Source organism: Ochotona princeps, chromosome 7 (assembly GCF_030435755.1).
Source record: "Ochotona princeps isolate mOchPri1 chromosome 7, mOchPri1.hap1, whole genome shotgun sequence".
In the NCBI taxonomy this organism is placed as follows: Eukaryota; Metazoa; Chordata; class Mammalia; order Lagomorpha; family Ochotonidae; genus Ochotona; species Ochotona princeps.
In genome coordinates this window covers 35,803,336-35,827,572 of record NC_080838.1, presented here as the reverse complement: position 1 = coordinate 35,827,572, position 24,237 = coordinate 35,803,336, and the positions used below count along the sequence as shown (strand labels likewise).

Genomic DNA, 24,237 nt, shown 5'->3' with positions numbered 1-24,237 from the left:
ACACAGAAAAAAGAGCCTGCTCATGTTTAGCCTCCCAGCTAGCTACCTAGCAGGTAGACCACCTCTCAGATGAAACCACCCTGCACTCCCTGTCTTGGGCACCCATGGATTGTCTCTCAGGCATACAATTATTTCTGTATATTTTGGGCCAACTGATCTGTTCCTTCGGTTCCTTGGGCTTCTGCAGGAATTGCTGTGCTCCCCGCTCACCTTCCTGAGGAACCTGACTCCCACTCCGAACCTGACCCAATTCTTCTCTCTTCAGGACTCCTTTCTGAGAGTATCTGATGTTTCCAGCCCTCCTTTATCAGTCATCCTAACAGAGAAGTCTCAGGACAGAGGAGAAACCTTAGCTTTTCTCAAGTGTGGTGGCATCTAAGGGCAAGCTATAAAACTGATGCTGGTAAAATAGTAATTATTAATAAGCTGTTTGTATTAATACTAGGATTTCAGTATTGCATGAAAACCCACAGTAGAGATGCATTCCGATCTGGTGTTACAACTGCAATAATCCAACATTCTGTTTTTGTATAATCAAAATTTACGCAAAAGAACAGGTTAAAAAATGGAATCTGCCTTTCAAACAGGAGTGGAAAGAATATTCAGAAAAACGATGTATGTGAAGGAGCCCCTGGTCTGTGGAATAGCCCAAAAAGAATTCAGGAAAGGGTACACTTTGGGAAGGAAAAGGAAATGGAAAGGGATTTAATAGAAAACATAGAGGCTGGCGACATCCTTTAAAGCGCTGGAACAGCGCAGGGCAGTGCCTCCGCAGTGACAGTGTTCCAGACCACACCACCACGGCCCAGGACCAGCTGGCGGCTGCCTTCTCCCCCGCACAACATCCAGGAGGCCACTGAGCCACGGGCATCCCAGGCCAGCATGCTAAACAGAAAGGACAGGGAGACAAGCTTCTGCCTTACTGCAAGTTAATTAGTTTTGGTTCTGTTTCTGGCTGTATCATTGTTTGTCAAGAAACAATCACTTTAAAGTTCTAAATCACTAGCTCAGGAACCAATGTTTCAAAAACAAGTTTTAATTTGGAGTCCTTTTTCTTAAAAGCACTAACAAAACAAACAAAATGAACAACATCTCCCTAAAAAAACTAATCAAAACAACTTCTTGAGATGTTTTATGTTGCATATTTCCTTTACCACTGCCTCTAACAACTTTGAATGTCTAAAGTTATCTCTACCACCATTGCACACCAGAGCAAAAATCTTAAATTTCATTCACAGGGCCGCCAAGAAGCTAGGAACCAAGCTTTCGTGCTAATTAATTATCACAAAAGCTCTTTAACGCAATGGTTGGGTTGCACCAGTAGTTTTGCTTGTTTTGGTCTTCCCGTTCAACAGCTCCTCTTAGGTGGTGACGTATGAAGGTGTGATTCTCCATGATTGTGAATACAGGCTTAAAGATCAACAAAAAAAGAGGTAAAGGCAAAATATAAAAATAAGTCTTTGAATGGAGTCCAGAAAAAGGAATTTCTAAGACATATAATGGCGGAAGCAGGTATGCCAAGGTTCATCTGTTTTTTAGGAAACACATTCACTCTTGTCCCCTTCTTTTTTCTTCGTACCATAAGCAAGTTCGGTAAGATCCGAGCTACTGATAAAGTCCACGTCACAAGTTCAGAGAAGTACAGAGAAGTACGAATGAAGAATTCTATCCCTTACAACCATTGGAAAAGCTACTTTGGAAACTTGGGCACAAAAGCACTCTATCCCAAGGGAGTTCTTGCAGCTGTTTTCCTCTCTTTTCCAGCTGAGCAACTAAGGTAAGCGGAAACCAAGCCCTTTCGTTATCGAGTCATGGTACAGTTAGTGGGAAAGCCACCAGGAAGAGAAGCAGGAAGATCTCCCAGCTACCAATTATTTGCTTCTTATACCATCACACACACACACACACACACACACACACACAAATCACATTGCACAAAGGGATCAAACCTAACACTTAGGTCTCCTACCCGCGTCACATACAGGCATGTGTGTTTCCTCTGTAACATACTGAGATGAGAAGTCATGGTTTATGGCATTGGAGTTTGTAAATGTGACAAAAAGGACAGATGGAGAAGAACGAGAAGAGACAGATTATTAAATGATGGTCTTAATATCACAGACTACTGGAAACACTTGAATTCCCACTTCTCCACGTGATTCTAAATATCACTTTTCTCGTTTTTTGAACCTCTAGTTATTATATTCGCAGGTAAAACCCCAATTACGTGTAGCTCAATTTTTAAAATAAACTTGATTTAATGTGATCAAACTCGGTGAAAAAAGAAATGACCACCTATGTTAGGGCTGATCCCTTAGATTCCTTTCCCTTGGGTGCTACCAGAAAACTTTTTTTTTTCCGTGTAAATGAAGTTCAGGTGTTCCTGTGTCGGGGAAGCACTTGCTCGGGGCCAGTCCCAGTCGGGCCGTCCACCGCGCACACTGCAGACCCGGCCGCCGGCGGGAGAAGCACCCGCACCTTACCGCCCGAGGCGCGTGCCCCCACTGCAAGATGGAGGGCGGAGGGTTGCAGCGGGCCCACACACAGCTCCGGGGAACCGACTCCAAGTCGAAAAAGAAGTGTTTGCACGACAGGCTTTGAGACAAGCGGCCACATGGAGGGTGCTTCCACACAACCTGGGGCCGGCCCGGAACCCTCTGCCCGACGGCAGCGACCCCGCGGTGGCCCCACCCCGCCGAGCCGTCCAACCGCTCCTCCCGGTGGCCGACCGAACGCCGGGGCCACCAGCGCCCCACGCGGGGGCAGAGTCAACAGGCCGCCCGGCCACTGCCCTCGGCCGCCGGGTGCGGCTCCCGGCCCGGGCCAGCGGCGTCCTGGCCGCCCCGGTCCCCGCGCTCACCTGCTCGCCCTCCGCCTGCGGCCGCCGCCGGAACCGGCTCGCCCCGGGCTCCCGCTCGCCGCCCGCCGCCGGCCGCTCCGCCAGCGCGTCCCCGTCCTCGTCGCGCTCTCCGCCGCCGCCCCGCAGCAGCTCCCCGGCCGAGCACATCCTGCCGCCCGCACGCCCAGTCAGCCGCCGTCGCCCCGGGACCCGACGCGCCCGGCCGGCCTGCGCGCCTCCAGCCCGGCAGCGGCCCGGCCCCTCCTGTCACCGGCTCGCCCCGCCCGAGGCCGCCGGGGCGGAGCGCGCGGGGCGCGGGGCCCCGAGGGGCGGAGCGCGGGCAGCGGGTGTGGGTGTGCGTGCCGGGAGGGAGCGGGTGTGCAGGGTGTGCACGCGGAACAGGTGTATTATGGAGATTGTGCACGAGGAGAGAGGCTTGAGTGTGCAGAGGGGAGAGTATGAGTGTGTGAGGGATCATGTGACAGAGACTACACGTAACCCAGGCAAATTGTCTATGATAATGTTGGAGAGTTCGTGTATGGGTGAGAGACTGCGAGTGTAGCAGAGAGAGACGTGGGAGGGCGAAGTTACACATGTAACGCTGTATGAGAGGGTGTGCGTTAATGAAAAGGATGTGTGGAAAAGTTAAAGGAGAAACAGAGAGAGAGAGAGCGTGAGACTCCACTGCTGTCTCCAGTGACTCTGGGCAGAGCCTGCAGCCCACTGCTTGTCTCGAAGCTGCCCAACGTTTGCAAGGAACGCACAGTTCTCTCTTCTGTCCCTTCTGTTTGCTCTCTTTCTGTCTCTCTGTCTCTTGCTGGTGAGGACTTCCTGGTGTTTGTCGTGGATGGAGCCTAAGGATCCGTACACAGCCTAGGAAATAATGTGTCCCTCCGTGGGTGGCCATAAAGGCACAGCCCGTTTGTAAATCTTTTTCTTGTAGGTCTGTCCAGCTTGTTAAGGGAAACGGAGACACCTTTAAATAAAATACCATTTGTGTGTGTGAGTGTGTTGCCTGCATATTGAACAAAAAATGACAAACCATTCTCTAGATAAAATATTGGTGTGTCAATGGAAAGCAAACGTGCATAGATACGGAGAAGTTATTTGGGATCTTCCATTACAATGTTTTCAGGCCCAGAGAAGGAATTCAAATAGGCAGAAACTTACAGGCTTTAAGACGTGTTTCCTGGCTTTGATCAGGAGGAGCTCAAGGTATCTCCCCCCACCGCCAGACAAGCTCTGCTGCACAGATGATGGCTGGTACACATGCCCTCGTACACAATCCCTCAAGTCGATGAAGCACGTGCAGTCTCTCCCTCACAATCTTCCTCCGTCTCTCCCACACCTGCAGAACCGATCCTTTAGCCGAATCTCGTAGCATTTTACCCAAAAGACATTGTTCTGATTCCATTCTAGATAACTGAAATGCATTGTATATGGGAGGACCGGCTGTTTTCACTCTGCTGTGCAGTATGAATTGCAGCCACATAAAGCTGTCATTGCCAATCTCCCACGAGGAGACATAAGGTTATCATTACCTAGGCATAGTTTACCTTAGGCATAGTTTAGTTGTGGCTTTGTTAGGGTATTTACCTTGTATTTTCCTAGGAATTAGTAAGGGACAAGAAAATATATGCATACTGAAGGAATGACCTATGTAGTCCAAATGTGTATTATGAAATTGCCATGGGCACAAGAACTTTTAATTCTTTCCATTCACACCTTTAGTATCTGTTTAGTGTATGATTGTTACTAATTCAATTTGAGAGGCAGACAGAGCTCGCTTTTGCTTGTTCATTCCGCCAAACGCCCGGGTGCTCATAATTCAGTCTGGTCCTCCTATGGGGGTACCAAGGACCAAAATACTAGAGCATCACTTGCTGCCTTGGCAAGGAGTGGCATTTATGAGTCAGAGTTGGGAACCAATCCTAGACATTCAATATGGGCATGGACGTTTTAACCACCAGGTTAAAGATCCATCCCTTAATATTTAATATTTTTCCACACTTAATTCATTTATACATATGTTCAGAATGACAAAAATATGATCTGCTTTCATTTGGTAGTGTAATCTTAGAAAAATACAGTTCTCAGTTTGATCTTTGACATGCTACTGTACTATCTTAGGAAGTTTCCTATACTTATTTTTGCTTCTCATACAATTTTGATTAGCTTTCAAGCTATTTAAGATATTCAAAAGTGGAGAATTTTTTTTAGATGTTTGGAATCTTAGCCAAAATTCCAAGAAACTGTGGTTTTTGTGTAACCGGTGTGAATTTAGAAGAAGAGAAGTTGATTGGTGAACCTCCATTTCCTTCAGTATTCCTGGGATTTGAGGAAGCTGCATTAGGGAGGTGCAGAGCCAGAGTGCCCTCAGAGAGTTCCAGCTTTCCCCAGCATGTGTTCACAGCCACACGGGGGTGGGGAGATCTGCCCTCCCCATTGGAGTTTACTTCTCTCCTCTCTGCTTCATTCCTTTCCTTCTTGTGACTTCTCGGCTTCCAGTTTCATTGCTCAGGATTTTCTCCCAACAGCAGAGACAGAGTTTGAGTAGTATGAATAAAAAAAAAATTCATGAAAGTCATTCGAATTCATGAGGAGAGCAAAAATGGAATTGTAAACAATCATAAGATATTAGCAGTTCTAGAATGTTGACCAAAACCTGGCTAACAGTTCTGCCAATTGCCAGCATTCTTTTGTTAGTACATATTCTGAACCCTAAAGATATCCATGGCTAGAGACCCACCCAGCCCAGACCTAGGAGATATAAAATAGTTTTTAAAAGGTTGAGTGAGGAAATTGGGAGATGCTAGGCAAAAGAAACAATCTGTGCCCAATCAAGATAACCTTAGTCAATCATAACATACTGTTGATATCAAATTACTAGCAATTTTTAAAAGTTCTCATTATTAAATAAAAGAAAAAAAAGACACATACGAAGTGATGGGTAAGGGCCCAGCATGGTAGCCTAGTGGCTAAATCCTTGCCTTGCATCCACTGGGATCCTATATGGGCACTGGTTCATATCCCAGCTCCTCCATTTCCTATCCAGCTCTGTGTCCTGGGAAAGCAGTGGAGGACGGCCTAAAGCCTTGGGACCTTGTACCTGCATGGGAGACCCAGAAGAAGTTCCTGGTTTCAGCTTGGCTCAGCTCCAACTGTTGCAGCCACTTGGGGAATGAACCAGCAGAAAGATTTTTCCTTCCTTATTTCCTTCTCTCTGTTTATCTACCTTTCAAATATAAAATAAAATAAATGTTTAAAAAGTTAAGAATAAAGTGATGGATGTGTTCATTTGCTTTATATAATTTCACATAGTAAACATTCACCAAAGCATCGCATTGTATCTCATAAATATATGATTATTAATTGTTAATAAAGCAGAACTGGAGAATAAAAGAGAAAATTTGCTGACTTAATGCAGAACTATATTGAAAACCTGATAGTAGCCCAGTGTTTTTCAATATGGAAATGGATGAATAGTGTATCAGAACATACATAAACTGGTTTAAAATGACAAAGACGGGCCCGGCGGCGTGGCCTCGCCTTGAACACCCCGGAATCCCATATGGGCGCCGGTTCTAATCCCGGCAGCTCCACTTCCCATCCAGCTCTCTGCTTGTGGCCTGGGAAAGCAGTTGAGGACGGCCCAAAGTTTGGGACTCTGCACCCGCGTGGGAGACCCAGAAGAGGTTCCTGGTTCCCGGCTTCGGATCGGCGTGCACCGGCCCGTTGCGGCTCACTTGGGGAGTGAAACATCGGATGGAAGATCTTCCTCTCTGTCTCTCTTCCTCTCTCTATATCTGACTTTGTAATAAAAATAAATAAATCTTTAAAAAAAAATAAAATGACAAAGACAGGGCTTGTGTTGCAGTATAGGAGGCAAAGCTGCGGCGTGTGATGCTGCTGTCACATATAGGTACCAGTTCTAGCCGTAGCTGTTCCACTTCTGATCCGTCTTCCTGCTAAGGTTCTGAGAAAAGCAGTGTTTTGTCCCCTGCCATCCACATGGGAGAGCCAGGTGAAACTCCTGACTCTGGCCTTTGACCGTCAGGGGAATGAACCAGCCGCTGGGAGATCTGTCACTGTGTCTCTGTAACTCCTACTTTCAAATACATAAACAAACCTTTTTAAAAAATGATAGAGATGATGAGTTCGTATCAATATTGTAAATGGCTTAAATAGTGCTAATTGGAAAATGCAGAATGGTAGAAGCAGAGCACATCAATTATCCCACATTCCAGGAGCAAGGAATATAGAAGAGTAACACAAGCCTGAAACTTTGCCCAGGATAGGGAATAAGTCTTAACAGAAGGGAAAGCGTGTGAACATGTAGACCAAATCTGAAAAGGAAATTTTTTTAATTGCTTTTTTTTTGATACGATTTAGTTGGCAGTGGGTTCTCCCATCCTCCTCCCCGTCCCCTCAATTCCCTCCCCTCCACTCTCTTCTCCCCTCTAGGTTCATAATGTGTATCCATTGTGAATTTTCCCAAGTCCATCATGCTTCCTCTGGAGTGTCTCCCAGCTCTGTAGGAGAATAACTTTTTGTTGTAGGTTAGTTCTTGTATCCTGAGGCCCTAATGAAGGTACAATGAGGATTAAGTCTTCGTTGTTTATGGGCAGTACCAATAACAGTGATAGAGGCGACACTAACTCTCTCAGATGACTATAAACAATCAACCTCTTGTGGATGGTTGATTAATGAATTACATCACAAGTTCTTGCTACATTAGGTACAGGTAAGTATGAAGTAACTTTGATTAACTTAAAGTAAAATTCACATATGATATCTCTGGATATTATATTATATCAAACATATGATACCTGACCTTTGGGGATTGGCTCATTTCCCTTACCATAATCGTCTCTAGTTTGGCCCATTTTGCCACAAAGTAATGCATTTCATTGTTTTTAATCGCCGAGTAGTATTCCATAGTGTAGATGAACCACAGTTTCTTTGTCCAGTCCTCTGTTGATGGACATTTAGGTTGCTTCCACGTTCTTGCGATTGTTGATTGTGCTGCAATAAACATTGGGGTACATGTTGCTTTGTCATGTAATAAGTCTTTGGGATATATTCCTAGAAGTGGTATTGCTGGTCATATGGTAGGTGAATTTTTAATTGCCCAAGTGTTCTCCATTCTGACTTCCATAGTGGCTGCACTAGCCTGCATTCCCACCAGCAGTGGAGTAGCGTTCCCTTTTCTCTGCAACCTCGCCAGCAGGTGTTGTTGGCAATTTTCTGCATATGGGTTATTCTTTCTGGTGTTAGGTAGAATCTCAGTGTTGTTTTTATTTGGATTTCCCTTATTTCCAGAGAGCTTGAGCATTTTTTCATGTGTTTGTTAGCCGTTTGAATTTATTCTGAAAGTGAAATTTTTAAAATGGCATTTTAGGTGATGTAACCATGAACGATGTATTTCCATGTAAGATTAATTTTAATGTAAATTAAAAATAAACTGTTTTAAAAGATCTATATCTGTTTTCTATGAAAAGTGGGATTGTTGCCACCCAAAGTTTGGCTGTTTCAACTTCATAGCTGAAAGCTATATTGCCTGTTGTTGAATAATTCACCTCTTCAATGGTTTTGGATCATTTATTTATGCTGTTCTCAATCATTTAGAGTCTTAGAGTTGGAAGAACTCTGAGGCCATTTAGAACAACTCCCACTCAGTGCAGGGATTCCTTCTACAACACTTATAACAGATTGTTATCCTGCTGCTTGAAGGTTTCCAGCAATGCAAAACTCATTACTTCATATTACCTCCTGTTCAGTGGTAACTAATTCTTAGAAAGTTCTGTCCAACAAATTATATCTATATCCTTAGTTCCTCATACTAATGGTCCTGATTCATTCCTGAAATATAAGGGCAAACTTGCCTATTTTTCTTGCCTCAAGATAGTCCTTTGGAAACTTTTTAAGTTATTTTTGGGGAGCTGGTATTTTGCACAGCAGTTAGGACAGTGCTTCTGATGACCATATGTGATGTCAGAATGTGTGAATCTAGTCCTGGTTGCTTTACTTATTAGCCAGCTTTTGCTAATATGCACCCCAGCAGGCAGCAGGTGATGGCTCAAGTACTTGGGCACCTGTTATCTTCTTGGACAAGTAGATTGAGTTCCTGTCTCTTGTTTTTTTTTTTTTTTAAAGATTTATTCATTTTTTATTACAGCCAGAAATACACAGAGGAGGAGAGACAGAGAGGAAGATCTTCCGTCAGATGATTCACTCCCCAAGTGAGCTGCAACGGCCAATGCGTGCCAATCCGCTGCCGGGAACCAGGAACCTCTTCCGGGTCTCCCACGCGGGTGCAGGGTCCCAAAGCTTTGGGCCGTCCTCAACTGCTTTCCCAGGCCACAAGCAGGGAGCTGGATGGGAAGTGGAGCTGCCGGGATTAGAACCGGCACCCATATGGGATCCCGGGGCTTTTAAGGCGAGGACTTTAGCCGCTAGGCCATGCAGCCGGGCCCTTTTTTTTTTTTTTTTTTTTTAAAGAAGTCTCTTGGTTTCGACTTGAGCCAGCCCTGGTTGTTGTGGATAAATGGATAATTAAAAAAAAAACACTAAGGATTTATCTATTTATTTGGAAAGCAGAGTTACAGAAGGAAAGGTTGCCGATAGAAGAGAAAGAAATCTTCCACGCATTGGCTCATTCCCCCCAAAAGGCTGCGATGGCCAGGGTTGGGCTGGGCTGAAGCCAGGAACCAGGAATTTTATCCTGGAGCCCCACATAATTGCAGGAGTCCAAGCACTTGGATCATCTTCCACTGCTTTCTCAGGCACATTAGCATGGAGCTAGGTCAAAAGTGGAGAAGCTGGGACTTGAACCAGGGTCCACTACAGGTGGCAGCTTAGCTGGCTGTGTCAAAGCACTGGCCCCTAAATAAAAATTTTAAAGAGTGATTTTATCTTTTTAGATTTTATTCTTCCCAGTGTTGCATATGGATAGACCTTGGATTTGCCCTTGTTATTTGTATACCTATTTTTTTAAAGATTTATTTATTTTTATTGGAAAATCAGATATACAGAGAGGAGGAGAGAAAGACAGAAAGATTTTCTGTCTGATGATATACTCCCCATGTCACCGCAACAGGCAGAACTGAGTGATCTAAAGCCAGGAGCCAGGAGCCTCTTCTGGTTCTCCCATGTAGGTGCAGGGTCCCAAGGCTTTGGGCCATTCTCTGCTGCTTTCCCAAGCAGGGAGCTGGATGGGAAGTGGAACTGCCGGGACACAAATCAGCACCCATAAGTGATCCCAGACGTGTATAAAGCGAGGACTTCAGCCACTAGGCCACCACGCCAGGCCCATGGTACCTGTTTTTGTTTTGTTTTGTTTTGTTTTAAAGCAAAATGTATTTATATTATAGATGGCAGCAAGCTACATCCATATCTTGTGTTAGTAGTATCCCAGGCTTTTAAATTTAAAACTTCTTCCTTATAGCCTCAGTCTGCGATTCAGGAAAGATAAATTTGTGTCTGGGCCCAGGAACGGAGAATGTGAACTTTAATATGTATACTGAATGCATTTTATCCTCCCACCTCCCATGACTACACAACCCAAGTTGGGCCAATCAGGGCAAATAAAATTCAGTTGTGGGGGCTGGCACCTTGGCATAGTAGTCTAAGCCTCTGCTTATGGCACTGGCATCCCATAGGAATATCGGCTTGTGTCCTGGCTGCTCCACTTCGATCCATTTGGTCTGCTTATGGCCTCCCCGCTTATGGCTGGGGAAATCTGCAGAAGAGGATGGCTCAAGTCCTTGGGCCCTCTCACCAAATGGGAAGGCTGGAAGAATCTCCTGGCTCCTGGCTTCAGATTGGCTCAGTTTTAGCTATTGCAGCTATTTGGGGCGTATACCAGCATATGTAAGATCTCTCTCTCTCTCACTCCTTCTCTCTATAATTGTCTTTCAAATAAAAATAAAATAAATCTTTAAAAAATCCAGTTACGACATGATAGTTTACATAATAGGAAAAACAAAACCTTGTCTACAGGATGGGTGTGTGATGAGATGGGATGGAGCTACAGGAAGACTACCTTACAGAGCCTGAGATGATCTAGTGGAGTACGCGATGGGAAGATGGATGTTAATAACTAGCTGCTCCAACAGTTAGAGCTACCCTTATATATATTTTTTTCAGTTCCATTGGCTAATAAATCTATCACCTGAATGTTTTCTCACTTTTTCTCATAAACTATGTTGGTTTGGCTTTTTTGCCACTTATCTAACAAGTCAGAATGATTCGGCTCTAAACAGGGATATAGGATAATGCATAGTTCTGCTATAAGGCTGCAGACATTTGGGCAATTCACTTGTCTCCAGTGCTGAATTTCATCATCAGTAAAGTAAGCAGGTTGAATTGGACGATTTAAACACCCTCTGCTGCTTTAGAGTTCTACTTGCTTCCAGACTGTGCTTCCAGAACTAACCTGAGGGTCTTGGATTCTACTCTTTGCACGTACTCCGATTAATCAAGCTGTTCTGATTGGAGCTGTTCTAAAAATCCAAAGGACAGGAATGATTTTTATGCTCTAAATTTCTTTGTCATTTATCAAGTCACCTAAGGCTACTTCCGCCACTGCCCTATCAACATAGATCTTTTAACTTGTTCTGACACATGTAGTAAGTTGCCCATTATAATTACAAGACATCAATAATTCTGAGACTCTGGAATGAAATAGTTCCCCTTTACTCTGTACAAATTATGACTATCAATTTTTTACCTCTTAAGTTATATTTTTTAAAAGTTCACATTTTTCAGAAAAGTTGCAAAAAATGGTACAATGACCACATGTGGGGTTTAATCTTGGCTGGCTAGTTGTTGCTGTTATGCTGTGTTTGCTTTTCCATGGTGTTTTCCCAAGTCTGTTAGTCTTAAGATACTTTAAAGAGAGCATATAAAAAGGCTACTGACTTCTGAGAAGATTACACTTTTTTCTGGGAAAATTAAGAGGGCCTGGAGAAGCAGAGGTGAAGCATGCTGAGATGAACAGTTCTGTGTGTTGACGCTGCCTGAAATCTTGGCTCTCTTCAAATCCTCCGTTTTCTTATTTGTAATGTACAAGTTTTCTTATTAGCACCTCTGTTCATAGCCAAATAACTATCACTTAGCCTTACCGCTATGAGTACAACTGCTAACATGTGTTTGATTTTTCATTATATTGGGAAAACTCAGTGACTTCATCTCTGCAAGTGAGTTTAAATCTTGCCTTTTCTCACAAAAGAAATAAATTGGTGACTGACAAAATGGAATGTAAAATGCTGAAACAGAAATGAAACAATATGCATTTCTTCCCGGGAAAGGAATCAGTCCCCAAATAGCATCTGCCAATACTGTTCTAGAGGAAGTCAGCTTAGATCCAGAGAGACAGATGGCTTCTGTCTCGTGTGCCAGTTACTGGAAGTGACTGCCTGGTACGCTGCACAAAAAGGCTCGTGAGAACCTGTCTGGAAGAGAACAATTGCCACGGCACGGGAGGTGGTTGTGCTGGCACAGCACGATATCTGCACGTCCGCCTCCCCCATTCCACATGCTAATAATGAGTGGCCAATGTGATAGTACCAAGAGGAGGGACCCACGTCAAGTAAGTTAAGAGAGCACAGCCTGCAGGCCTGAGATTAGAGCCCTTACAGAGGGATGTGAGAGAACAGATTCAGTTTGCTCTGCTCTCCTGGCATGTGATAACTCCATTCATCCCTTTTGGCCTTTCTACTCTTTTTCTACGTTAGAACACAAGATGAAAGGCACTTCAAGACTTTGATCTTGGGCTTCTCAGCCTTCATAACTATGAGATTGTGTCTTTTAACAATGATACAGACTCATAGATTTTGTTTAGCAGCAGAAATGGACGTAAATATGAAAAATGAAGGTAAGTTTCAGGAATGGGCAGTGAAGTTGACATTGGCTAGTGAACATCATCAAGGCTAAGAGTGGAGGAAAATGCTGATTGGTTGAAATAAAGTATTCAAGTCTATGAGTAAGCTATGCCATGTGTATGCATTAATGTTAGACTATAGGATTCTGAAAGGACACTATTAGTAGCCATGTGGTTTATAAAATACCAGATAAAGTATATTAAGTACATAGTTGACATCTGTATTTTGATTATTTTGGATTAAAAGTTCTTATTTTACAAAACTCAAGTGATTTCAAAAATAAATCTTAACTATTTTCATGTTCTTGAAAGACAAGTGGGAAAGAACGAATGAGAGAGTATCTTTCATTTAAAGGTTCACTGGCTAAATGGTTACAGCAGCCAGAGCTGGGCCAGGATAAGGCTGGGAGCCAAGGAATCCAGTCCAGGTCTCCCATGCGAGTGGCAGAGACCCATCTACTGCTGTCTCCCAGGATGCACATTAGCAGGAAGCTGCATTGGAAGTGAAGCAGCCAGAACTTGAACCAAGAATCTGAACAATGTATGTGATCCCAGACACAAATGTCCACATTGGCAATGAACCACTGCACTGAACACCTGCCCCCAACTCACCCCATTTCTATGCGTAGTTTGGAGCTTACATAATTTCTAATTAAAACGTCCTTGGAAAACTCAAGTACTGTCTTCAGTAAACAAAGATCTAAAATTAGATTTGCCAATTTGTAGCAAATATAAACAAGGAGCAGTATGTCCAAGAGTGCTAAGAAGTTTTTCAGAACTCACACAGAACTTTGCTAGGGAATAGAAGCCACGAGCTTCCTGGATTTATACATTGGAGGCCATGTGTGGATAGCAGCCAGCTCCTTTCGTTTTTCTGCAACTGATTGGATGTGTATGGCATCTATTAAATGAAAAAGGAAAATCAAAATGTCATGCTTCCTTGTGCTATTAAGTGTGTAAATCAGAGGTAGCCTTCAGCTCTTAATTTCTGAAACTTTGTTCAGCTTCTTGTTATCACATAATTAATTGCTATTCATTGCTAAATAAAATGTACTTTTAGATTCAGAAGCTGGGGAACAATTTCTCTGATCATATAGGAAACTGGTCAACACTCACCTGTAGCCTCCTAGGCTTCTTGTTTCTGAAGAGTTGTGACAGTTTCACAGTTTAATTGAATTGTGCCATAAGTTTTTATAGCTATAAAAGCTTACTAGGAAAATAAAACTTGTGCTCAAATATACACAATAGTTACAGGTCTTATAAACCCAATAGCAATTGAACAAAGGTCAAAATTGTTAGAGATGTTCCTAACGGTAAAGCTTTGGCGTTTACAATATGCTGTTCGGCTTTAACTTGCTTGTCTGTGATATTTGAGCAGAAGTTTTATTTTCCTAGTACACTGTCCTTTATAGCTATAAAAACTGGCTTATAGCTTTAACAAGGCATATGACACCGGTTGAGGCACAGAACACTGTTGGGAGGGGTGTGCAGAGAAATCCTCCATACCCTAGTTAGGAGTGATTTGTTTTCATGTCCTACCTAGTAAGGTATGTGTGAGTCCCCACTGATCTTCTCCTGTCTAGTTCTAAGCTTTCCTTGTTGTTGGGAGATCTGCTTTTAGGAAGGCTAAATTTCTGTTGAATACAGTGTTGGTTAAAGGATAACTCTCCTGGAAACAATACACAGCATTATCATTCTCTCACTAGTGATTCTGGAGAGACAAGATGTTAATTTTTACTTTTCTCACTTACTTCTTTGATGCTTTCCCTAATTTCTCTGAAATGCTCTTCATTCCTCACATTATGTTTGTGTGTGTATATGTGTGTGTGTGTGTGTGTAGTTTTTACCATCTTCTGTCCTTTCTCCATTTGTAATTAGAAAAACTGCATCTTTTCATGATTCAAGTCTCGTTTCTTAGTAACATTCATTCACTTCTCAAACTTGGGCATTTTAAAATTCATGACCCTTCGTGTCCTCTCTGTGGATCAGTTGAGCTTCCGGAAGGTACTTAAAGATTTGCCTCTGTGAGAGAAGTAAGCCCTGCATTTCTTCTCCCCATCTCACTGAGTTGATTGGTTCCTGTGGGTTGTCAGGGCACTGCTAATGAGAGGAGCTAGTGTGGGTGGGAATTTGGCTGACACCATAGCTTTCCATATGCACCCTGTGTTCCTTGTGCTGGAGCAGGAAGCTGGTCTCCACCAGCAGACCAGGGAGCAGGAAGCCAGCCATGGTGTGGGTGCTTTGGAAGACACCTCCCTCTATTTTTCCTGTATCCAGCTGGTTTTAAGTTTCTGGATGGCAGTGCTGAAGCAACTGTCAAGTTTTGTCTGTGATTCAGTAGTGCTTCAGGCCTCTGTGACAGATTGTCCTTGCTTTGAGTCCTATATTTTGATGTATTTTACAGTTTATCTTTATTTTTGGTTTTCCACGAGCTACTTTTTGGGCAAATATCTAATATTTTTAGTTTTGAGTATGTAATTTGGTACAAATGCAATGACTTCCCAATGGAAGCTTGTTGTGGGCTAATGAGCTAATTAACACTCGTTAAGCGGAGAACTCAGGAATTGGACCTGAGGCGATAGCACCTGGTCTAATCAGACTCATTGGCGCCTTAGTGGCGCCCTAATGGGCTGGGGGGGAAAGGGTATATATAGGGGTAATAAAGAGGCTTGAGAGACTTCTTCTCCCACCATCACTGGTCTCCCTGTGTCTGTGCTTGACTCCCGGACCTTCGCCCGACCCCTGGACCTTCGTCTGACTCCCGGACCTCCGCCTGAACCCCAGGCCTTCGCCCGACCCCCGGACCTTCGCCGTGCCCACGTTGCCGGCTCTGCTGGCCGTGACAGAAGCTCAGGCCACCCTCATCTTATTTGTGGGTGAGGATAAATCTGCTTTAATTCTCATCAGTGTTTATGATTTATGTGATCTTAAGTTATATTATAAATGAAATGCACATTTCTTTTCAATTATTTTCTGACATCCATAGCTTTCAAGTCATTGAGAAGAAAAAGTAATGTATTATTTGGAGATATGCATTGTTTTTGCTAGCTAGCCATGCATATTTATTTAGAGAATCCTCTTGGTTCTCACGCACTTAAAATATAGTAGAGAATTTTGGGGCTGTCATTCTGGTGCAGGGTATTAAACCACCTCTTGCAATGCCAGTATCCCATATTGGATCACTAGTTTTAGTCCTGGATGCTCCACTTCTGATTCAGCTTTGTGCTAATGTTCCTGGGAAAACAGCAGAAGCTGGCCCAAGTACTTGGGCCCATGCCACTCACTTGAGAGTCCTGAGTGGAGTTTCTAGCTACTGGCTTTGACTTGGTCCAGCCCTGGATGTTGTGGCTATTGGGGAATGATACAGCACATACAAGTTATCTCTCCCTTTGTCTTCCTTTCTCTCTCTCTTTCTCTTTCTGGCTAAATAAAAAAATATTTATTTTAAAAAATACAAACTACAGAGCATTTACACAATGAAGAAAAATACTGGGCCCAGCGCGATGGCCTAACGTCTAAAGTCCTCGCCTTGAACGTGCCGGGATTCCATATGGGTGCCAGTTCTAATCCCGGCAGCTCCATTTCCCATCCAGCTCCCTGCTTGCGGCCTGGGAAAGCAGTCGAGGACGGCCCAAAGCCTTGGGACCCTGCACCCACGTGGGAGACCTGGAGGAGGTTCCTGGCTCCTAGCTTCAGATCGGTGCAGCTCCAGCCATTGTGCTCACTTGGGGAGTGAAACATCGGATGGAAGATCTCCCTCCCTGTCTCTCCTCCTCTCTGTATATCTGACTTTCCAATAAAAATAAATAAATCTTACAAAAGAAATGTTTTTTGAGTTGAAAAAATATCAAAGTAAGTAAATGGAACATATTTAGTATCTTCAAAGACTTCTATTCCCAAAGAACATCTTTGTTCTGCCTTGACTTAAATCTGAACTGTTTGATTCATATAAGAACAGCAGAACAAGTTCAATTATTTGTGTTTGCAAACTGGTTACTGAACAGTCCCAAGAACATAAAACATCACAATCTTCAACCGTTTTTATTCAAGTGTTGGTGAAGGGGTTCCCATAATGAAATACACTTTTCCAAATCTTGCTTCACTTTCTGTTTTATATATATATATATATATATATATATATATATATATAAAATATTATTAGTATATAATAAGGCAATGTGATAATATAACATTCACATATATAATATACAGTATATCATAATGTACGTGCGCATACACATGTGTATATATGTATATGTGAATGTATATATGCATAAATATACATGAATAATTCAAGAAATTAATGAAAAGCAAAATGTATAAAGAAATTAGCTTTGGCATTTTGGCACAGAAATTAAACCACTGTTTGTTATTCACACCACAGTTTCTTTTCTTTTTTTTTTAGGACCTTCAAATGTAAGTTTAATTTTGTAATAGGGTCATTTAAATGTAATTAAAATGAGTTTTAAAAAACTGGAATGCGGTGGGCACTCAGTCAGATAAGACTGGTGTCTTTTTTTTATTATTAATTACATTGTATTATGTGACACAGTTTTATAGGCTCTGGGATTCCCCCCACCCCTCCCTTAACCCTCTCCCCATGGTGGATTCCTCCACCTTTTTGCATTACCACAGTTCAAGGTCAGTTGAGATTCCTTCATTGCAAGCATATACCAAGCACAGAGTCCAGCATCACTGTCCAGATAAGTTCAACGGCTTGTTGGGGAGACCATCTCTGGTCTGAAAGTAGAGCTGGCAGAATATCATCCCGATCAATTAAAAGCCCCAACATAATATCATCAACAATTTATAACATTATGGAATTATTGACTTGGTATTGAGTAACCAATATGTTTAAAAATGCAAGTTCTTAACCACGTCCTGTGACTACTTCATTGATATTTCGATTTTAATTTATATATAACTGGGTTCTATACCCCTTAAAATGGCTATAGATTACTGTTCAGTTGTATTGTGTCTATTTTCATTATAATATTTAGCATTTTATAGCATTGAAGCTTAATTTTGCTGAACCTGGCTTTTTTTTGGATAGTCTAAACTGGCTTATAACTCTAACAAGATTTATGTCAACAGTTGAGGTGCAGAACAGTTTTAGGAGGGGTGTGCAGAGAAATCCTCAATACCCTCAATATTTCACGTCTTCCTCACACCTTCTAGGATGATGGAAGATTTCTCCACTCTTACACCCCATTACGGAATAACATAGGGTATTAAAAGTATATTAAGTTTTACAATTCTTTGATGTAGATCATAAGCAGTCTGACTCACATTGATTGTTGGTTCGTTGGTTACTTCACAATATCTTATCGCATGTGGGATAGGCTGTTTGAGGTTGAGATAATATTACATTTTACAGGTAATATTTTTCTTTTTTTTTTAAAGATTTATTTTTATTACAAAGTCAGATATACAGAGAGAGGAGGAGAGACAGAGAGGAAGATCTTCCGTCCAATGATTCACTCCCCAAGTGAGCCGCAACGGCCAGTGTGCGCCGATCCGAAGCCCGGAACCAGGAACTTCTTCCAGGTCTCCCACGTGGATGCAGGGTCCCAAGGCTTTGGGCCATCCTCTACTGCTTTCCCAGGCCACAAGCAGGGAGCTGGATGGGAAGTGGAGCTGCCGGGATTAGAACCGGCGCCCATATGGGATCCCGGGGTGTTCAAGGCGAGGACTTTAGCAGCTAGGCCACGCCACCGGGCCCAGGTAATATTTTTCATATTGAAATAATCTCATCTTAAATTAAGGCAAACATGTGGTATCTAACCTTTTGGGATTGGCTCATTTCTCTTAGCATTATGGTTTCCAGTTGGGCCCATTTGGCCACAAACAACTGCATTTTGTTTTTTTAATAGCTGAGTAGTATTCCATGGAGTAGATGAACCATAGCTTTCTTATCCAGTCTTCGGCTGATGGGCATTTTGGTTGCTTTCATGTTTTTGCAATTACTGATTGTGCTGCTATGAACGTAGGGGTGCATGTTGGTTTTTCGTGTAACAGGTGTTTTGGATATATTCCTAAGAGCGCTATTGCTGGATCATATGGTATGCAGATTTTGAGTTGTTTGAGTGTTCTCCATACTGATTTCCACAGAGGCTGTACCAACCTGCAGTCCCACCAGCAGTGGAGAAGGGTTCCCTTTTCCGAGCATCCTCGCGAACAAGTGTTGTTGGTGGTGTTTCTTTGTATGTGGGCCAATCTTACTGGTGTTAGGTGGTGCCTCATTGATGTTTTAATTTGGATTTCCCTTATTGCCAGGGGACTTGAGCATTTTTTCATGTGTTTGCTTGCCATTTGGGTTTGTTCCTTTGTGAAATGTCTGCCCATTTCCTGTGCCCATTTCTTGAATGGCTTGTTTGTTTTGTTATTTTGGTTGTTTTGGAGTTCTTTGTATATTCTGAGATTAGCCCTCTATCACCTACGTAGTGCGCAAAGATCTCCCATTCTGTGGGTTGCTTTTTTACTTTGTTGATTGTTTCCCTTGCTGTGCAGAAGCTTCTTAGTTTGATGAGGTCCCAATTGTTTATTTTAGTCTCAATTGCTATTGCTTTTGGTGTCCTTCTTAGGAAGTAGGGACCTACCCCTAGATCTTGCAGAGTATTTCCAACATTTTCTTCCAAAAGTTTAAAGGTTTCTGGATGTAGGTTTAGATCTGTTATCCATTTAGATTTGGTCTTAGTGTATGGTGAGAGATGTGGGTCTTTTTGTTTCTGCACGCTATCAACCAGTTGTCCCAACAGCATTTATTGAAGAGACCTTCCCATTTGCCTGGATTGTCGTTTGTCTTTTTGTCAAAGATTACTTGGCTGTATCTGTGTGGGTTCCCTTCTGGTGTTCCTATTCTGCTCCACTGATCCTCCTTTCTATCTTTGTGCCAGTACCAGGCTGTTTTGATAACCACCACCCCATAGTATGTCCAGAGGTCCGGAACTGTGATTCTCCCTGTTAACTCCCTATTCTTCAGGATGGTTCTAACTATTCGTGGTTTTTTGTGTTTCCAGATGAACCTTTGTATCATTGCTTCCAGTTCCATGAAGAATGTTTTGGACAATTTGATTGGGATTGCGTTGAATGTATATATTGCTTTAGGTAGTCTAGAAATTTTAATGATATTGATTTTACCTATCCAGGAACATGGGATGTTACTCTCTTTTGAGGTCTTGTTCAATTTCTTTTTAAAGTATTTTGTAGTTCTCTTCAAAAAGGTCTCCTACCTTTTTGGTTAGATATATTCCTAGGTACTTCATATTTTTCTCTGTTATTTTGAATGGTATCTTGCTGGTACCTTCATTTTGCGTGTCTTCAGTTTCAGAGATCCTCTCTTCTGCTGTATTTATTCTGTTGGTTAGACTCTCAACTTTGTGCTCTAAGTCAAGGATTTTGCTTTTGACTTGTTGTATTTCTGTGACTATGTGGTTCTTGAATTCCTTGAAGTCTTCCCAGTTCTTCTCATTGTCTCTGACGAATTTTATCATTATTTTTTAAAATTCCTTATCTGGTAGAACTTCCATGTGTTCATCTCACATCTCCGAAATAGATACTGGCTTTTGGTCCTTTTTTGGTGGGGTGCTGGCTCTCTCAACTGGATCATTACTTTTTCTGATACCTCTTCCCATTGCGTTAATGTTTCTTGTTGATTTGGGGGATTTATTCTCTGATTTGTTTATCCTCAGTTTCTGGTCTCAGTGCAGTAGTCTGGAGTAGGTATGAGTCTGCTACTGCTTTTTCGTTTACATATGGAAGAGAATTTCTCTGAGTTCTATTGGGGACGTTTGGTGAGGATGGGGGGTAGGGTAGCTTTGTTAACCCCTGGATGTATATAACCCTCTGTAGCTGGGTTTCACTAAGGTTTGTTGGCTATGGCGTCGTATCCTTGTGCGTCATTGGGGTTGGGCATAGTAGCAGCACTTTGTAGCTTCAGGACTCCGTGTCTCTGGTCTGAGCATATTTGGGAGACGCCCAGCGCCCCCTCAGGCCTGTGAGGCAGTATGCATCAGGCCACCAGGGGCTCTAGCTGTGGGCGTCGGGACCGCTGCCCGTAAAGGCCTCCGGCCCCCCCACTACTGTTTTTCTCTACAGCCTCTGCTGCAGATTCTTTTCCCTGGTGCCCCCACCATCGTGATAGATTAAGGCGCACTCCTCCCAGCCCCTATGCTCAATGGGGCCCTGGGTGCCCACACGTTGCTCATGCTAGAGCAGTTGCAATTTCAGGGTGTGCTCCACCTAGCCCCTGTGTTTTCCAGGGCCCTGGGCGCCCACACGTTGGGTATGCTGGTGTTGCCAAGGGGTTTCCTGGCACGGCCACCTGTTGCCTATGCTGATGGGGACTTCAAGTGCTGGTACTACTTAGGAGCCTGCAGGTGCGGAACAGCGCGACCCTGTCCTGATGTGAGACCCAGGCACCGCTGTGCTGAGGGGTCTCCAAGCGCTATCCTGCAGAGATCTGCAGGCGGAGCAGTAGGGCGTGGGAGTATTCAAGGCACTCTTCATGCATCCCCAGTGCACAGGACCACAAGGCACCACCTCTGAGGCCCAGAAGATTCAAGGCACACTCTCAGTGCATCTCCTACACACATGCGACCGCAGGGCGTGGGGAAATTAAGGCGCTCTCTGGGTGTGCCCCCTGCGCGCGGGTCCACAGGGCATGGAAGATTCTAGGTGCTTTCTCGTGTGTCCCCGGGGACTGCAGGGCTCGGAGGATTCAAGGCATTTTCTTGGTGCATCTCCTGCACGCGGGTCTGCAGGGTGCAGGAGTATTCAATGCACTCTTGGTGTGTCCCCAGCGCACGGGACTGCAGGGCGAGAAGGGTTCAAGGCGCTCTCTCGGAGCATCTCCTGTGTGCGGGTCCGCACGGTGCGGGAGTTTCAGGGCACTCTCTCTGTGCCTCCTCAGTGCACAGGACCGCTGTGCGCCACCTCCAAGGCACAGTTTCGGCACTTGTCAGGCACTTGCCCTGTGGCCTCAGTGGCTGGAAACTCCACTGGGAGGGGTGGGGAGAGGAACGCCAAGGAGGCTCGGGCTTTGTGCGTGCCCCTGGAGGGTGAGCTCCGGGAGCTGCTGACCCACTGCCGCCCCTACCCAGCTCACCCAAACCTCAGGCTCTCTTGCAGTCTGCCTCTGCCGCTTGTGAGGACCTTCGCCAGTGAGGATCCCTCCAAGCTTCCTTATCATCTGGGTGGGCTGCGTCTCCTGTTGGTTGCGTCTCCTGTCGGCTGCCCTGAAACGTGACTCACCAGGTCTGGAGCTGGACGCTGTCTTCCCTGCCTTTTGCTTTGTTTTGTTTTGTTTTTTTCTGGTTGCTCTTCCGAGTTGTGTGGATCTTTTTGGCTCCACACTGCCCAGGGAGCTTCACGCACCGCTCCCTGCAGTTCTTTGCTGCTCTACTTAGCTTCTGTTGCGTTCTATCCCTCTTTCGCTGTGGTCTCCCTCACATCCATCCTCCTATGTCGGCCATCTTGGCTTTTTCTCCACACCACAGTTTCTATACCAATTTCAGCTCCTCTGTGTCAGATCTAACTTCCTTCTAATGAGCATGAAATGACAGTGGAACATGGCCTAAGTGCTTGGCACTCCTGAAACCCATGTGGAAGCCTTTGCTGGAGTTCTGAGCTCCTGGTGTTCACCTGGCTTAGACATGACTGTTGTGGCCATCTGGGAGGTGAATCAGATAGTGGAACGTGTTTTATCCTTTCTCTATAGCTCTTTCCCAGATCACTCCCCCAATTGTTCAACCTTTCAAGCAAACCTTTTAAAATGTACTTTGCTGAAAACATCTTAAGAAAATATTTTATTTATGTGAAGTAAATAACTGTCATGTATTTTAGGAGTATAGTGATATTTCACACTGCATCCTCCCTCCTGCCCAAATTCCCCAAATACTTTCCCCTTTCTTCTTTCCTTCCCTTCCTCTCTCCTTCTTTCCTTCCTCCTTCTTTCCCTTTTTCTTTCTTTCTCCTTTTTCCTTTCTTTCTTTCTTTTCTTTTTCTTCATCCTTTCTTTCCCCCTTCCTCCCTTCCTTCCTTCCACAGTGATGTACTTCTAGTTCACTTCATGATAACAAGCTTAACATACCACTAGGCAAAGAGCTGAACAAATAGCAAGTAGGCACAAGTTCTACTGTTCCTCAAGAGTGTAGACAAAAGTAAAAAATAATCAAACCTCAAAATCTCAGTCTCGATCACGTAGGTTACAATGTTTGTGTTCTATGCATTCATTACTACACAGCAGGGAAAATTTGATACATAGTTTTAGGAGGGGTTGCTTGTTTCACTAAGCATTCTAGTTGCATTTTCCAGTTGCATTTGTTTGGTTGCTTTTTTTTTTTTTTTTTTTTTTTTTGCAGCTGAGAAGTATTCCATAGTGGGCCTGTCTATCTCTCTATCTATACATCACATTTTCTTTATCCAGTCAGCCTTTATTGAGCATTTGGGTTAATTACCTATCTTAGCTATTGTGAATTCAGCTGCAATCAACATGGATATACAAATAGCTCTCTCATGGTGATTTCATTTTGTAAGGATCAATTGTCAGTGTGAGATGATTGGGTCATGAGGTAATCTATTTTTAGATCATGGAGGAGTCTCCATATGGTCTTTCATAATGAGTGCACTAGTTTACATTTCCATGTACAGTTTATTGTATCCCTTCCCCCATATAATCCCCCACAGTGTTTATTATTTTTAGATTTCTGATGATAACCATTGTAACTAGGTTGAAGTGAAATCTCACTGTAGCTTCTGAATGGTCCGAATGATTTCAACAGAAGCCAGAGCAGAAATCACTCTTGGGCACATCCAGCCCTCTCCTCTGACACATTCCTGCCTATTCTACACGGGCACCCTGGAATTCAACAGTTCCATGATAGATATTCATTTCCTGTCCTTTACAGGATTGTAAGACATTTTATTTATTTGAAAGGCAGGATTACACACACACACACACACACACACACACACACAGAGAGAGAGAGAGAGAGAGAGAAAGAGAGAGAGAGAGAGAGAGAGAGAGATATCTTCCATCCACTGTTTCATTTACCACTTGGTGGCAATGATTGGTGCTAGGCCAAGCTGAAAACAGTTTATATTTCCATGTGCAGTAGAAATGTATCTCTCACATGTGTGACAGGAACCCAAACAGTTGGGTCATTTGCTGCTGCTTTTTCCCAGGCTATTAGCAGGGAACTAGATCAGAAGTGAAACAGCTGGGATTCGAACTGGCCCCCCACATAAAGTGCTGACTTAACCTGTCACATGACAACACTGGGACATCACACATTATACACATGCAAACACACAACAAAGCAAAATAAAACAAAAGAAAAACTTTATTGCATCTGGCCCTGAGTGAAAGGTGTAAAAATACAATGTAGTGTTTAGGTTGTTTGAAAGATTAAGGTGGCATCATAGCCTTTCTGATTGCTGCTGTTTATATTTAAGGACCTAGTTCACTGTGATTAAACCTGAGATAACTGGTCTTGATGTTGTATGTACTAACAAA

The 24,237-nt window shown here is 43.5% G+C and overlaps 1 protein-coding gene across 4 annotated transcripts in view; it reads right to left on the bottom strand.

The window, feature by feature from the left end:
• The window catches only part of FAM241A (family with sequence similarity 241 member A), a 55,542-nt gene extending 52,442 nt beyond the window's left edge, over positions 1–3,100 (bottom strand). For all 4 annotated transcript variants that reach the window (XM_058666936.1, XM_058666935.1, XM_058666937.1 and 1 more), the window contains exon 1: positions 2,861–3,100. In XM_058666936.1, coding sequence (XP_058522919.1) covers positions 2,861–3,007 — 147 coding nt within the window. In that variant the 5' untranslated portion in view covers positions 3,008–3,100. The remainder of the gene's footprint in view (positions 1–2,860) is intronic.
• Positions 3,101–24,237: the final 21,137 nt, after the last annotated feature.